At 39.9% G+C, this 17926-nt stretch overlaps 1 protein-coding gene across 4 annotated transcripts in view; it reads right to left on the reverse strand.

The window, feature by feature from the left end:
* The window catches only part of Klhl20 (kelch-like family member 20), a 44852-nt gene that overhangs the window by 10101 nt on the left and 16825 nt on the right, over positions 1-17926 (reverse strand). For all 4 annotated transcript variants that reach the window (XR_015635225.1, XR_015635224.1, XM_087580942.1 and 1 more), the window contains exons 3-7: positions 11613-12186; positions 7046-7204; positions 5813-5907; positions 3395-3510; positions 1794-1977 (exon numbers count right to left, since the gene is read on the reverse strand). Coding sequence is in view for 2 of the 4 variants with exons in the window: in XM_087580942.1 (XP_087437068.1) it covers positions 1794-1977; positions 3395-3510; positions 5813-5907; positions 7046-7204; positions 11613-12186 (1128 nt within the window). In the remaining 2 variants the exon portion in view is untranslated. The remainder of the gene's footprint in view (positions 1-1793; positions 1978-3394; positions 3511-5812; positions 5908-7045; positions 7205-11612; positions 12187-17926) is intronic.

Raw genomic sequence — 17926 nt, forward strand, 5'->3', positions numbered from 1 at the left:
TATTTTGTTAAATTGTAATGTATCATGCACCGTTCGATCTTATTTTTTAATGATTTATTTTCATGTGTATGTATATATACAGATATCTGCATGTATATATGCATTTATTTGTGTATATAACTGAACTCAGTTCCTCTGGCAGGGCAACAGCGTTTGTTCTTAAACACTGAGCTATACATCTTTCCAGTTCCTTACCACACTCTTATGGAAATATTCTTAGGTTGTTTCTGGTACTTTAATAATTGTAAACAGGAATTGCAAGGCTGAGCATAAGCTCAACAGTAGAGTGCTTATCTAGCATGTACAAGACCCCTTAACCCTAAGAATCCAAAGACAACCAAATCGCCCTCACTTTGTAGCTATATCCATTTTTACTTAAATTTTCATTACTTTTCTTTCCTCCTCGTTTTTTCCTGTTTTTTCCCCCCCTAGATTTTTGTTGCTCTGTATAACTTCTTGATTTAAAAGCACAATGTTCTTTTTTTTCCCCTTTGAGACATGGTCTCACTATGTAGCTTGGAATAGTCTTAACCTTGTGACCCTCTGCTCTCTGACTTCAGCCTCCCAAGTGCTGGGATCATAGGTGTGTGCACCCTACTCATCTTTCTTTCTCCTTTCTTACTTTCAAATGTGTCTAACGCTGTTTGTGCAAACTTTTGCCTCTATGTACACTGATGGTTTACATATGCTCCGCTGAGAGAGTGGCACTATTAGGAAGTATGGTCTTGTTGGAGTAGGTGTGTCACTGTGGGCATGGGCTATCAGACCCACTTTCTAGGTGCCTGGACGTCAGTCTTCCACTAGCAGCCTTCAGATGAAGATGTAGAACTCTCAGCTCCTCCTGCACCATGCCTGCCTAGATTCTGCCATGCTCCCACTCTGATGATACTGGACTGAACCTCTGAACCTGTAAGCCAGCCCCAATCAAATGTTGTCCTTTATAAGACTTGCCTTGGTCATGGTGTCTGTTCACAGCAGTAAAGCCCTAACTAAGACCTATACCTTAGTTACATTTTAGATATTTTGATATATATTGACTTCATTGTTAAGCTACAAATATTTAGTCATTTGTCCTCTGATTTATTTAGCATGCTGATTTACGTCTAGGTGCCATTCTCCCTGCCATTCCTCCTTCCACAATCTATAGAGCCAACCCTTCTGTTGTTGTTTGTCTGCTTTTGTTTTTCACCTATGCCACATCTAGAACCAATGTCCAGAACTGGATACACAACATAGATATGCTATGGAACTATGACAATCACTACAGATCAGCACAGCTTAATGAAAGAGATTGTGTGGCAACAAGAAACTTAAAAGAAAAAAGTCACTCACTGTAACTTCCAGTGTGTCAGGTACCTCAACAGTCCTATAGTGTTTATAGCACGCTTAAAATACTTATGGAAGAGCAGAGAACAAGTAACTCATCTGTGAGAAGGTTTTACACAGGAAGTAACATCTGAAATCTTGTAGCCTTAAAGGGGCACAGATATCCGGGTGGGAAGAACAGTATGTGTACATGCAGGGGCAGGAGGAAGAAAGAAGACAGTGTGCCCGAGAAGCTGCAGGCGGTTTGCTGTATCTGCAGCAGCATGCTTAGAGAATGACTGTGTCCAGTGAGGAAGAGACCAGAAAAATCGGTAAAGCTCATCTCATAAAGGTCTTATAAGTCATGCTAAGGAGTCTAGACTGTTAATTGGTGTCACAAATGTACCACTAAATTAGTAAGTCACACATTTCTTAATACCTCAAACAAAATCATAGGAACAATAGGAATTTTTTCAAATTAACCTTACCTTTCAACACTATTGAGATATGAGGATCCATCATGGCCACCTACTGCATATAACAGGTCATCAAGAACACTGACCCCGACTCCACATCGCCTTTTACTCATTGAAGCCACCATTCGCCACTCATTGGTCTGGGGATCATAGCGTTCAACACTGGAAATGGCATCTCCACTGCACCAACCACCAACTAGGAGAAACCGAAATGGTTAAGAGAACGCCTGTCCTGAGGCAGACTGCTAGCCTCACTATGACTTCCTGCTCTGACTAACCAAGCGCATGCAGAAGCAAGCCAAGGACAAGTTATAGTCACCAAAAGTCAGCAACAGTCCCTGAGCTGTGCCTGGATCATGGATCCTAGTCTCCAGAACTAGGAGAACATGCATTTCTTTTGTCTGAACTACCCAGTCTACGGTATTCTGTTATGCCAGCCTAAGTAGGCTAATAGAGTAAGATTCAGAATAACTGCCAAACCAAGTTCCATCGTCCTTTCCTAAATGACCACTGGAGGAAAATATGTGGTAATAGCAGATAATGCTAAATTTGTTTTTCTTTCCAACCATGTCCACTTCAATATAAATAAGAGTGACTCTAAAGCTTAAAACAACAACAACAAAAAATAACCAAGATTATTTAAAACTTAAAACACATTGAAACTACTAGTTTCTACATGGTGTTAAATGGTTCCTGAGCCACATTAAAAGCAGACTAATATTAATCATCTTCTAGACAAACCTAAACATTCACTTTCTTTATTTCCAATCTCAATGTGATATAATTTCACCTTATTATTGTTTCATTTAAATCGTAAGTCACGTGGTACTAGAGCACAGCAAATGTGTGTACAGTAATTTGCTTAAGTGTGAATTCCATAATTGGGCATATATAAGGAATTTCAATAACAGAGAAAACACCTTAAATTCTAACATGGCCCTAGGCTAGGGCAGCAGTTGCAGTGAAACAATATGTCAGGTTGTCCTGAGCTCAACCGACTTCAAAAGAGCCAGCCAAGTCTTTTAATGCTTTTGGCAACTCCATGTAATTCTGAAGTGACTTTGCTACATTGTTTTATATAACCTATACAGTGACTAGCTATATAGATTTATAAATTTATGTGGTGACTAGTTACATAGGTTTATACAACCTATGCAGTGACTACTATATAGGTTAATGCATGCTGCAAACACACATTGTGTGATGGTTTTAGATGGGATTTTCAGAATACTATTTTGAAGAATAGCACTGTTGAGTTACTATGTGACTCTTATGACAGCAAGTATCAAAGCTAGCCAAATGATTATTTAAATATTAAGAAGACATTTGGTTTAATCCCAGTATAACTAAAATCTAAGCCTATATAGGACATGTGGTATATTATACTTAGTGCTAGGAGGCTCAAGTGGGAGGCTTTTGAGTTTGAGGCCAGCCTACACTACATAGAAAATTCCAGGGCAGTTTGGGCTACACAATGAAATTCTATCTCAAAAAACGAAACCAAAACGACGACTAAAAAACAAAAAACGAAACCAACAACCAACCAACCAACCAACCAATCAACCAACCAACCAACCAACCACCTAAGTAAAGCCAGTAAGAAAGGTTGGAACCTGCAAAGAGCACTTCTCCGCATCGGATGGGTTTCCGTGGCCTTGTCCGAGGCCCTTGCATTAGAGGTCGCTCTTGAGGCAACAGGAGGTAGTTTTTAGCCTCATCTACCAAGTCTCTGCAGGAAAGAAGTGTTGTACTTAATATACCAAATGGCTGAAAAACACTGCAAGTCCCTAGATGGTATAAGAAAACAATGTTGGCAAAAGGAAACAAGCCCAAATCAAACCAAATCCTTGATGCCAGTCAGCACAAAAAGTGACACAAGCACGGAAACCATGACACAAATCACACTATGAATTCTGAGTTGATTGGCACTTCTACCCTAACTTCACCCTAACTTCATATCTGAGTGCAAATTTTAAGGTCAACAATCTTAGCCCAGACACTATCTTAACCCGCACCCCCAGAGTGATTACCAGCTTGCACAGTCACGATTTCCTAATGAATTTTGTTAGGTTCTACAGTGTCAGAAAAGGACCACATCAGAAAGGGCTGTAGGTAACTGGGCCGACTAACACTTGAGGTTGCTGATACTAAGGTACTACCTAGTATCATATGAATGGCTTACTGTAACTAGACTACTGACTTGAACAGAAAATGTCCCAGTGTTCCTTTAAGAGAATAGCCTAGAGATTATACATGGTACAGTACTTTGCATATGAGTCTTTTTGGTGAGTCAGTGCCTGATTAATGTACCTTTTATAACTGTTACATTTCAATTGCAAATGTGCACTCGACTGTTCTAATTTCTCACTATACTACACTGAGTAATTTACTCATATGCTAAGCATAACCCCAAAAATGTATTTTTCTCCTAATTTATTTATCCTACTAACAACATAAACAGAAAACAAAAAGAAATTAGTTTAAAAAAAAAAAGGCAAACTAAAGATCAAGGGTTTTTTCTGGTTCCCCAAACTTGACAGACGGGTTTCCCACCAGCCAGCTTCTACTCCATCAAGGGTGCCTCGGCAGACTGTAGCACAGGTAACACTCAGCACCCAACACAGATTAGCAACGGTACTACTACCTCTGGCATCTGTTTTAAGTTCTTAATTATACATTTATGTCATCAGTAGCCCTGCTGAACAGGTACTGATCTTACCTCCACTGTACAGATGAAGGAAGGGGAGCGCGCAGGAAGCACTTTGCCAAGGGCTGAGGTACGGTACCAGGAGTCAAATTTGTTCAAAAGTGACTTCATAAGTAGTTTACTTTCCATGTCAGAATCATCAATATAATTTGATTTATGCTTAATTAGGAGAGGGGCAGCCTCTCCTAATTACATATTATTTCTTCTTATTTTAGCCTGTATAATTTACATGTTTTCCCTTCCAGTATTCACACAGGAGAATTGATTGCTAGTGTCTATTCTGTCCTGCTTTTAGACTTAGCAGTTTAGAAGTGTGTTTGTTTTGTATTTAACACTTACTATGTGTGTGTAAGATTCGAGTGTCACAGCAGGGATCTGCAGGAGTCAGCTCCCTTCTACCATGTGGGTTTTTGGATTGAATGCAAGACGCCAGGCATGGGGCAAGCTACTTCACCCACTGAGCCATCTTGCTACCACTCCCTACCCGAACACATACCTTTTCACATTTAAAAGACAAACATAATCTCAAATGTTGCATTTCTCATTAATGGCAAGCTTGAGGTCACAGAAGAAAATGCAGTGGGTTTATACCCCTGCCTGCCTATATACTAGAATGTGGGATAATTCCGATTTTTCTATGTCAAGGGGAGGCAGGAAGAACGGTGTAATTGAGTAGCTCTGAGTACTGACTGGACTGACTCTAACTTACATATTTACTTACAGTATATTTGGAATGTACTAGTTGATGGGAAGGTCCCTCACATGACGAAAGGTGCAGATCTGAAAACAAGTCTTAGCTGAGCAGTGGTGCATTCACCTTTAGTCTCAGCAAGAAAAAAGTAAATCAGCCTGCTTTTCTTCTTAAGACTATTAGCAATGCTTTCATTTAGCCCTATCAGTGACTTTCCCAAAGCTCCTGTGGGAGGGGCAGGGTTTTACCTCTATCTACAGTCTTCAAAGTAAAACTATACTATTCCTCAGTGAGACACCGTGTGTCAGTGAGAAAGGCTCATGGACAGACACACTGCATTATTTATTTCAGGAAAAATAATCATGGAGGATTGACTCTGCAAAGGGGAACTTGCATCAAAACTTAGAACTCTACTTTATGCCACTTCGACTCCAGTAACTACCACACATTAAAAAATAACCAGGAAAACTAACAGAACAAAAACACCAGGAATCCAGTTCTCTCTCTCTCCTCCTGGTCCTAGCCCACAAGCCCTGGTTTTGGCATAAGCAATACAGTATTTTAGAAGCAATACCAGTGAGCAGAGAAGTGGACCTCAGGAACGCTTAGTTGCTGGTTTTCACCCTCTCATACCTGCATTCTTCATCACTTTTAATGAGGGGGTCAGAGCCTACGGTGCCCACCAGGAACTTGGGACTAAGCAAAGGCAGGCGGACGTGCTGCAGCACCTAGGAGAAATACAATCATGGCATGAGCTCCCATTACAGCGTGTTGGGAGAGTAACGACTCATGCTTACTGACTTGTGGAGCCAAATGTCTTAGGATCTAACTGGACATAATAAGTAAAGAAAGGTGGAAAGCAGAAAGAGTAAATGTAAAATGTGTCTATCAATTCATAACGGAGACTTGTTACAAAACTAAAGCATGGGCCTATCACTCTAAAATGCTGCTTTTAGTTTACAACGCTATGAGCTCTTCTATAATGACTCAAGTTCATTAACTAGTATATCCTGTTAGATCAGGGCTAAAGAGATGGGTTAGCAGTTAAAAGTACTTGTTGGTCATGCAGAGGACCTGGTCATAACTCCCAGCATCCATGTGACACCCACAACTGCCTGTAAGTACAATCCTAGGGAATCCAAAGCCCTATTCTGACCTTTGTGCACACCAGTCACACACGTGATGTACATACATACATGCAGGCAAAAATTCATACATAGGAAATAATAAAATAAATAAATATAAACAAAATACTTCCCCCTTATCTTCAATTTTGCTTTCTGTGCTGTCACTTATTAATCATCAACTTGAATCAGACAATAATAAATGAAAGTTTTCAGAAATAAAGCAAGTAAGTTTTAAGTAACAATTACTACAGTATACTACCATAAATACTCTGTTTATTATTAATTACTGTTAATCTTTTCTGGACCTAATTTGTAAATAAAACTTTATCATAGAAAATATATACTGAAAAAAACATAGTACATGGAGGGTTTGAAGGTTTTAGGTATCTCTTAAGTGTCTTGGAATGCTTCTCCTCTGGATAAGGAGACGGTTTATAGTCATGACCAGAATGAATCTCAAACATGTCATTTAGTGACCACTCAGCCTCAGTTCATCCACTTCCTGTTCAAAGTGTGGTAGGACCTCTTAGCTATGGCAGCAGAGGCATTCTTGCTTTTCAAACAGAATGAATCCAAAACAGACAGGAGGCAAAGGAGCAATACATTCACAATAATAAGTAATCACATATAACTCAAAGGCTTATAAGGAGAGTCACGAACTGCTTTGTTTCTGTAAGACAATTGCATAATTTTTCTTCCAGTAGAAAACAATTTCTTAGAGAAGCATTTTGCCTCTTACCTGGGGTAACTGAGGACGTCTTTCCTGAATACTGTATTTGACCCAGGCCATCACTGCATTAAACACTTGTTCTTCACTCCGAACATTGAGCTCATCACTAGATATTATATCGATGAGTTGGTTGGCTGGAAGTAACATGAATTCTTCACTCTCCATTACCTGCTCAGATTTAGGTAAGAAAAAAGGAGACAAGCCTATTAAGTACAATTTTTGACCCCCCTCTACACACACACACACACACACACACACACACACACGTGTCACAGGGCAATATTATGCTATTATGCACTACAATGGAATTGGCACTTAAAACAAGGAGGAAAAGAACAGTTTCAAAGGGGAACAAAGGATAGAAAGTACAGTTCCAAAACTGTTATTTAGTTTAAATGTTTTTCTCTTTAAGAAATTAATGAATAAAATAAAAATTCATATTCAAAATAAGTTGAGTAACCACACTAAATTAAAGTTTCAGAATGATAAGAGACATAGAAAATTCCAGGAAAAGATTCCAGAAGAAGGTTAAGCTGCTGAAAGGGAAGAAACATCTTGACCTTAGCTTCCAAAAAGAATGAAGAGACGTCAATTCTGCAAGCATGAATATAATGAAGAAAGAATTAGGCCAAGTGCAACTTTTAAGGACCAAATCACTAGGATAATATTCTAGTAAGGAATCACAAATATATCCATGCTTACTTTTACCCAAGTCTAGAGAACTGTCAGAATGGAGAAGACATGGCAACCAGGCGATTTCCTTACACAGGCTGGCCATGGAAGTTCAGGTCTTGTAAGTCTGTTTGTCATGACAGGCAGGGTGAAACACGAGGAAGGGAAAAGCTACTGCTACCCTCTACTGTGGTGGTTTCTCTACTACACTACATGTGATGTCTGATAGCACAGGCAGGATGCTGTTAAAGGTTAGACTCTGCATTGCCTTTAGTGAACAGGATGGATTGGTTTGGGAGAGGGCTATATTTCTTGTTCATCAAAGAGCAGGATATGATAGGCTTTAATAATATTTTTAATATTTGATTAAAATGTTTTCTTTAAAAACATTAGGAAAATACAAATGACAAAATTATGCAGTCAGAGGCTGTAGTTATTTACTACATTTTCATAACATAGATTTAAATTATCTAACTTTCTAGGGTCCAGTATAGTCAAAAGGTAACTTTTACACTTCAGCTTAGTAACTAGTTAGCCAGATAACTAGTAATGAACATGGTTGCATTTTACTTTCTGTGGCAGAGTTGCCAGATTTAAGGGGGTACCCTATAAACCAGGACCTATCTACACATCAAATAACTGTGCTGTAGAGTTTATATGTAACTGGGAGCAATGGATTTTATTTGGGTACTGTGGTTCTACAATGTCCAGAAGCAACATTCACGCCTAGTGGTTGATTGTCTGCTTATAAGCTCCCAGTTTCATCACTAAGTACAATTTTGATATTGTGTATCTTTAAGAAGGTCTTAACATTCTTTCAAAATTTCATCAGAAGAGAACTTTTTCCCCTCTAACACATTGATTAAAAACCAAATGTTAACAGGCTGGGGGACATAGCCCAGTGGTAAAGGGCCTGTTTATCATTTGCACTACAAACCACCACAAAGTCTACACTGAGGTTTTCTCTTGCCATAGTCAGAATGGCTATAATGAAGAAAACAAGGCTAGGACAGACCTCTTGTGCATGGCTCCTAAGAATGCACATTAACTGGTATGCAAGTTCTCAGAAATAAAGAGAACGCTGTGCTGCATGACGTAGATACATAATCAAGGGGTCACAGTCAGGGACAGCAGCGCCTACACACTCATCTCCACCGCAGCACTGCTCACAGCAGCCGAGTTGGTGACTCAGTCTAGGTGTCCATCCATGGACAAGCGAAGAGAATATGGCATACACAATGGAATATTTTTCATTATAAAGTATAAAATTAGCTGCTCATAGTGGCGTTTGCCAGGAAACTCAGCACTTTGGAGGCTGAAGCAGGACTGCTGTTCGTTCACTCTCAACTTGGGTTCCTTAGCACTACTAATCTGATTCTTTCCTAGTTCCAAAATACTTCTATTAACTTAAGGCCAATGACCTTAATATTAATTTTTAGAAACTTCCTGGTCATATGATATACATATAGGTAGGAAATACACGCAATGTATGTTAAGCCTTCTTTTGAAGTGTAGGATGTGATTTGCCTGCATGAGTGTGTATATCACATGCATGTCTGGGGTCCACAGAGGTCAGGGGGTGACTGGGGTGGTTATAAATAGTTGGGAGATGCCATGTAGGTGCTGGGAATTGTACCCAATCCTTCTACCAGAGCAACTGGTGCTCTTAGGTGTGACCCAATGCTCCAGCTCTCTGAAAGTTAAAGGAAACTCTTTGTACTTCTGACCCAAGGCCCTTTGCTGGTCATTCCTTTGCTAACCACCCTTCAATACAGGGACAGCTGCAAGGCTCTCTCTCCCTTTTCACTGCAGGGGCTCTCACTGGTACAGATTATTTAACCATATTTAATAAGCTGTTTTAAATATTAAAGTTTCAAATATTTGGGTTGGGGATTTAGCTCAGTGGTAGAGCGCTTGCCTAGCACGTGCAAGGCCCTGGGTTCAGTCCCCAGCTCCGAAAAAAAAAAAAAGAAAAAAAAAAAAAAGAAAAAAAAAGTTTCAAATATTTAAGAAGATGAATCTACTAGTTTTTTTCCTTTAAAAGGGACTAGTTTAATCTCAGCCTAACCTCAAGGGGCAGAGATCCAGAGTTGCCTGTTCAATACTAAACACAGAACTCCAACACATGTTCTCAAAATCTTCTACTCTCCAGTATGTGTAATATAAATTCCAGAGAATGCTGAGTTTAAAAGTGGGTGCAAGGAGTAATTTTGAAGCCAGGTGGTGATGGCACATGCCTTTAATCCCAGCACTTAGGAGGAAGAGGTGGGGGGACCTTTATGAGTTTGAAGTCACCAAAAAACAAAAACAAGTAATTTTGGGTCTGTTAAATTTCTCCATGCTATCCACGCCAGCAATGTACTATGTGCCCATAGCCTCACTAAGAGGGTATATGATTACATTCAATGTACTATGTGCCCATAGCCTCACTAAGAGGGTATATGATTACATTTAATGTACTATGTGCCCATAGCCTCACTAAGAGGGTATATGATTACATTTAAGCATATCTGTAACCTGAAAGTAGTTCTTTGACCAGATATGGTGCACATGTTCATATAATCCTGGCACTTAAGAGGCTGCGGATCGATGGTGTTGAGTTCAAGACCAGCCTGGGCTAAAAAGTAAGACACTCTCTCAAAAAACAAAGCTGGAGGGAAACAGTACTTTAGTGTAGTTTTAATTTGTCTATCTCTTATTTTGAACAAAAAGCAGACTTTCAGATATTGAAGGGCAATTTGAATTTTTCTATGTGTGTATTGTCAACTTTTCTGCTACTCAAGAGTAGGATCTACTGGTACTCCTGATGTAGTGAGTACCTTAACCTTTTGATGGGGATACAAATTCCAAGTATTTCCCTCAATTCTGTATGTGATAAGATTAATAGATTTTAATGTTTAGCCTTTCTAGATTAGTCATTTAGAAATGCTTCTTAATTTCAAGTTCATAAAGGAATTGTTTACTGTTAGTGTCTCATGAAAAATAGTGAGTTTAGTGAAAATTCTTTTGGTTCTAAAATGTGTCTTTTAAAAGAAAAACTATTAATTTACCAAGTAGTATGCATAGTGCATAACTTATCCTGTTAAATAATCCATCTAATCAGGAGGGAAATGATGTAGGAAATCACTTCTATGGTACACACATCCTATCATGCCTAAATAAACCATGTTTTGGCTTAATTATCAGTTCTTCATGAAGATGATTACAAAAAACAACTTTTGCTGGTAGCTATAAAACTAGCCTTTAAAACTCACAAACAGATTTAGAATTTATAGCAATCTTATAATTTGGTATAAGGCAAATGTTAGGGGACTATAAATCCTATGATTCTCTTAAATTAAAAAGCATTTATGACATGACTACTCACTCCTACCTCTACTCCTCCTTACTACTATTCCTGTGTGTGTGCACAGTATGAGTTTGGAGGTCAGAGAAAAATGTTCTGGGGACGGAACTCAGGTTAATCAACTGAACTCCCTCACTAGTCCCCTACTGTTTTTTACCAAATAACATGAATATATTCAAACCACTTAGTACAACTTGTGTGTATGTGTGTTATATGTATGTGTGCATGTGTGCATGCACACACATGTATGTGGTACATTTTTCCCATGCATGTTTGTGTAGAGGCCAAAGGTCAATGTTAAGTTTCTTTTTCTATCATTCTTTATCTTTTTTTTTTTTTTTTAAAGACAGATAAGTTTTTTTATTGAGCCTGAAACTGTTTCAGGTAGACTGGCTGGCTGGTCAGCAAGCCCCAGGATCTTTCTGTCTTTGCTGGGGATTCAGATACCTCCTGCTATGCCAGGCTCCTATAATTGGTTGTCAGGAGCTGAACTCAGGTCCCTGGGTTTGAATGACAAGTATTTTACCCAATGAGCTATCTCCCTAGCCCACGACTCACCTCTTGAAAGTTATGTTGGGTGAACTTGTCTGCAATCCTTAGCAACTCGCGGCAAGAATGTGTGTCAGCGAAAGCCCGAATGCCCAGACAATTAGAAGGATCTAATTGTCTCTTTAAGAATTCACAGCAGGCTTCTTGTATTTCAGCCAGCTGGAGGAGGCAAGCGGCAGGCAAGAGGGTCTGAACATTGCCCTCTTCCACAGTTATCTGGGAGGTATATGCAAAGTCAATCAGTAGCTCCATAGCCCTCTCATCTATGTCTCGGATCACGACTTCTGTCTGCCGGCTCTCTGCTAGCTCTCCTGTAAACATTGCTCGGAAGTAGGGGCTGCAGGCTGACAGAATGACTCGGTGGGCATATATCTTCTTAGCGCCCACAACTAGCACCACATCACATAGCTCTCGGTGCTTTCTCAGGAGGTTGATCACTTCCAAGGTTTGCCGAGGGTGCTTGTCTGAGATATAGGGCATGCGAGCAGGTTGGGGAACCCCTTCTGGGAGTTTGTTGGGGTCTCCAAGGGTACAGCGGCTTGTTACATCCATTCCAGTCTCTCCCGGTCGAATGTTGGTACACCTGCAGGAATGAGAGGATGAAGAGAGATGGAAATGTTACTATTCTCTTCTTGCTCTAAAGAGCTCTTAAGAGGTAAGAACACACGAAATTACTGGAGGTTCTGGGAGGGCTCCTGGTGCTCTGTGGCCTCATTTATGGGGATGGAAATTTCTTTATAGAATGCTGGGAATTCTGGCTCCATGTACAAAGGAAGACCTTATGTGGATGAGATGCTGCCCCAGTTTTGAGTTGTGTCTAGCCAGCCCATCTGTGAGCAGAGTCCTGTCTGACTTTGAGTTCATTTAGCCTCTTACCTCTTGTTATCAGGACAGTTTCTTCCATGGGGCACTCTCACAGAGAGTTCTCTCTCATAAGAACCCATGACTTTAAATGTCAGAGCTTATTTCCAAATATTGTGTTATTTTTGAAGAAAGTTTAGATTTACTTTTATAGCAAAAGTGGTAGTGAATGACAGAGGTTCATGTGGGAAACAATCTGAGGACCACTAGCAATAAAAACTCAATATCATCTCAAGCGCTAATTTCTGAGATGTTGACTGGGAACACTTGTTTCTTCTTTGGTCCTAAGTGGAAGAATGAAGCTATAGATCTGAGTAATTTGGGTGCCTTAACAACTTTGATACCAGCTACATGAGGGTGAATGACACTGCTGTGCTGAAGCTGAATAGCTGCCATTGGGACTATCTTTTACCATTTCTATGCGCTTTATTTTCCCAAGACAAGGTTTCTCTGTGTAGCCCTGGCTGTCCTAGAACTCACTCTGTAGATCAGTCTGGCCTTGAATGCAGAGATCTACCTGCCTCTGTCTCCCAAGTACTGAGATTAAAGGTGTGCACTACCACCAGCCTGTTTTTCATGTTTTAAAATAAGTTTGTTCTTCTGTATTTGTTTACTAACTCTGTATGTGTGTTTAAAAAGGACATGTGTGGTTCCTATTCACTAATTAATGGATATTAGCCAAAAAAAAGTACAGAATACCTAGGATATAATCCACAGAAACCAAGAAAGTTAACAAGCCGAAGGGCCCAAGTGAGGATGCTTCAATCCTATGTGGTAGGGAGAAGAAAATAATCACGGGAGGGACCTCAGTGGGAGAGGGAAGGGGGAGAGGAAAAGGAGAACATGATTGGGGGTTGGGGATTTGGCTCAGTGGTAGAGTGCTTGCCTAGCAAGTGCTAGGCCCTGGGTTTGGTCCCCAGCTCCGAAAAAAAAAAAAAAAAAAAAAGAGAGAACATGATTGGGTATGGGATAGAGAGAGACAGGAGAGAAACCCTGAGGGCCAGCAGAATGAATGGAAATATGCAAGCTCAGGGGGTAGGAGATGGGAGGACTCTGTAGAAGTACTGGAGACCTGGGAGGTAAGAGACCCTTAGGACTCAAAGGGAGGGACCCTAGATGAAATGCCCAACAGTGGGGAGAGGGAACTAAAGAGTCCACTTTAAGAAGAAAGACAGGAGGGGTTGGGGATTTAGCTCAGCGGTAGAGCGCTTGCCTAGCAAGCACAAGGCCCTGGGTTCGGTCCCCAGTTCCGAAAAAAAAAGAAAAAAGAAAAAAAAGAAAAAAAGAAAGGAGAAAGGAGAAAGACAGGGTATCAAGTGGATTGCCATTCCACAGTCAAAAATTCTGACTCAGAATTGATCCTGTCTAAAAGAACTGCAGAGACAAAAATGGAGAAGACTGAGGGAAAGGAGGTCCAGTGACCAGCCCTACTTGGAATCCATCTCAATGGGAGGCTCCAAGGCCTGACATTATTGCTAATGCTATATTGTGCTTACAGACAGGAGCCTAGCATGGTTGTCATCTGAAAGGCCCATCAAGCAGCTGAGACAGACACAGATACTTACCCCTAACCATTGGACTGAAGTCAGGGATCCCTGTGGTTGAATTAGGGAAAGGCTAGAAGAAGCTGAGGAGGAAGGAGACCTCATAGAAAGATCAGCAGTCTCAACTAACCTGGACCCCTGAGATCTCTGAGACACTGAGCCACCAACCAGGCAGCATACACAAGCTGGTCTGAGGCCCCTGACATATATACAGCAGAGGATTACCTGGTCTGGCCTCAGTGGGAGAAGATGTACCTAACCCTCAAGAGATTTGAGGCTCCAGGGAGTGGGGAGGCCTGGCGGGGGGGGGGGGGGGGAATCCTGTTGGAGATGGGGGTGGGGGTGGGATGAGGAACTGTGGGAGGGCAGAATGCGAGGGTAATAATGACTGGACTATAAAAAATTAAAAGTAATAATAATGATAAATAAGAGAACTGTTCTCAAACTTATAAAATTCTAACAGGTAATTTTTAAAAGTAAGTTTTGAATATAAAATAAATAAAATTTAAAATTCACAAAAAGCATTTAAAATTATTCTCTGTACAAAAAAAAACAAAATCAAACACTCCTCCCAACAAGACAAATTAGACCTATAAAACTATTTTAAAACTTTAATTATATTTATTTCTTTTTTAATTATTTACATTTATTTGTTCAGTGCATGTGTATTTGTGTAGGCATGCACGTGTAGATGCACATATATGCCATGACACATGTTTGGAGGTCAGAGAACAACTTGTGGGAGGTGGCTCTCTCACCATGTGGGTCCTGGGAATTAAACTCACATCAGGCTTGGGGGCAAGAGCCTTTATGCACTGAGCCATTCAATTCTGCTGGGCCCAAATTTACACACACACACACACACACACACACACACACACACACACACACACACACGACCTTTTTTTAAAACAAAAATTCCTCTACATAGCCCTGGCTGTCCTAGAACTCACTATGTAGACCAGGCTGGTCTCTTAACTCACAAAGATCTGCCCTTCTCTCCCTCCGAGTGCTGGGATTAGAGGCATGTATCATCTTGCCTGGCCCCAAATTTTAATTCTTAAGCTCAGTTTGATTCCAATCTTGATTCTTGTGACTTTCCTAAAGTACCTGGTGTTTATTTCTCCTTTGCATTTGGGTGCTGCTTTAATATTTTGGCATAAAGTCTATAACACAGAGTTTAGCTACATGAATAGAGAGGGATAGGTAACAACTTCCAAAATTAAACTGACATTTAATACTCAGTTTCTTTGATTCTAACTTTCAAGGGATGACATTCATTTTAAGAAGTGTTATTAGTCAGGCATGGCAAGGACTGCTTGTAATCCTAGTTCTTAAGAGGCTGAATTAAGTGGATCAAGGACAGTCTTGGCTACACAGCAAACTCTTGTCTCAAAGATGGTTTTATTTAATCTAATAAAGTATGTATCTAAAATATACAGTCAACTATAATGGTTCTAAAGAACTTAAAAAAAAATAAGCACATATCTGACCACATACACACCCAAAATCACAAAATAAAGGCATAAGCGGGTATGGGATGGGGGTTTATGGACAGGAAACTGGGAAAGGGGATAACATTTGAAATTTAAATAAAAAATCCAATAAAAGAAGAATTAAGTAAAGATTTCTTTTCTCTCCTTATCATGTCTAATACTTGAGCACTAAAGCTATTCTGCTATAAATTTCCTATTTATTTATCTAAACGTGTTAGCTGTAGTTAATCATTTTAGCCATTCTGTTCTGTCTTAAAACTGGGTTATTGAAACTGGGTTTCTATATCCAGGATTGGTCTGGAAGTTACTCTATAACTCAGGCTGGATATATTGATGATATAGTCCAAGCTAGCCTCAAAGTCCAGGTAATCCTCTTACTCCAACCCCCCAAGTCCAGGGCTTAGGGACACGGGGCAGCATGCCTGGCTTCTCACTTCTTTGACTGTAAAATGGGTCCACTTCACAAGGACAGTGCGATGACACACACAAAAGCCTTCTCTAATATGCTACATACTTGCAGGTTTAAATTAGAAATAGGACGCAATAGAACCAGCTAAGTTTCTTTTAAATAAGTTAGTTATACTAATTCATATTAAAAATTAAATTTCTAGTTGGCTGTGGTGATTTGAATAAAATGGTCCCCACTCGCCAATAGGGAGTGGCACTATTAGGAGGTGTGGCCTTGTTGAGTAGGTGTGGCCTTGTTGGAGAGTTTGTCCACTGGAGATGGGCTTTGAGGTCTCATATGCTCAAGCCAGGCCCAGTGTAGCAATGTCTCTTCCTGCTGCCTGCTGACCCAGATGTAGAACTCTCAGCTACCTCTCCAGAACCGTGTCTATCTGTATGTCACCATGTAGATTAATGGTGACAATTTGCCTAGGATATGCAAAGTTCTGGGTTCGATTTCCCAGCAAAGCCCTCCCCAGTAATCAGATTACATAAAAAGTTGGGCATCATGAGCAGGGCTAATCCTAGCACTAGGAACATGGAAGCAAGAGGATCAGAAGTTCAAGATCTTGTCTCAAAAAATACCAACTTCTCTCTCTCTCTCTCAAAAAAAAAAAAAAAAAGACTCAAATTTTCAAAAACGATTTACTTGTTGTTATTTTACATGTATATATGTGTGCCTGAGTGTCTGCATATGAACCACATATTAATGGGTATTTATGAAATCTGTAAGAGGGCATCAGATCCTCTGGAACTGGAGTTGCAGGTGGTTGTGATCTGCCCAAATGTGGGTGCTAAGAATGGAGTCTCTCTTGAAAGTGTCTAGACTATCATTACATTAGATTACTTTGGTCCAGGAATTCTAAATATAACAAGCCTTATTTAAAAGCACCACATGTGTGAGATCAGTTTGACTCAGCCAGGCTTTACCATGGTTATAGAAGAAAATGTATTGGTCCGCAGGCATTCTTTACTTTATACATAATCTTCTGAAAGTTTAATTTTACATCAGCTATTTGGAGGTCTGGAATTTTCTATAACAGGAGTGTTATACAGAGGATTAGATTTAATGGAACAATGCAGAGTGCCTCACAAGCAGCTAAAAAACAAAACAACAGACAAGTAAAGAGTTATATCTATTCTGTTTCTCAAGAATGTGTGTAAAAAGAGAAGAGAAAGGAAACCTCTTTTAAAAAGTTATTCCACAACTTGGTTGCTATTGGTTCTGGTCAAGTAAATATGTTAGGATGGGGTGACAGCTGGGACTTGGGAACAGTACTTGTATATAAATAACTACTGTTGAAGTCTATAAGCTGGGCATTTCCTGTATATTAAGTATGTGGTCCAAGCTGTAATTCAAGGACATCTGACATGCTCTTCTATCCTTGAGGACACTGCACACATGGTGTACATACAAGCAAAATACCCATACACAGAAAATAAAATAAATAAACCTTTAAAACAAAAAGACAAACTCAAGACTACAAAATTACTTTCTTTAAGATCTAAAAAAGCAAAAACAAAACCAACAAAAGCCAACCCCAAATCCTACAACCTAAGTGGAATGGCTCACATTTCCACCATTTGAAATAAAACACACCACAGGCTCATCTAGAATAATACCCTCCTTCTACAGATAAAGAAGCCACTTTGATTACTGGTGACTTTCCATCAGAGCAGGTCTCCTGCTACTTTGGAATAAAGCCTAGTTTCCTTCTCAAGTCAGTTCAAGAGAGTGCCACCTGAAGGGCAAAGTCTGTAGGCTTATTTTGCAATTCAAAATAAAGGAATAGTTATTTGTTATGCAGAGTTTGGCATCACTCTCTTTAAAAGCCCAGGAAACTGTACCACAGCCAGATTGTTTTGATTCAGTCAAGAAGACCTGCACTAGTAAATATGGGAAGAGTCAAGAAAGCTGGAGAAAGAGTCCTACAGACGGATTTTAGACTCTGCCTAACAAACTGAGCTTAAGCTC

Source organism: Rattus norvegicus, chromosome 13 (genome assembly GCF_021556685.1).
Source record: "Rattus norvegicus strain SHRSP/BbbUtx chromosome 13, alternate assembly SHRSP_T2T, whole genome shotgun sequence".
NCBI lineage: Eukaryota > Metazoa > Chordata > Mammalia > Rodentia > Muridae > Rattus > Rattus norvegicus.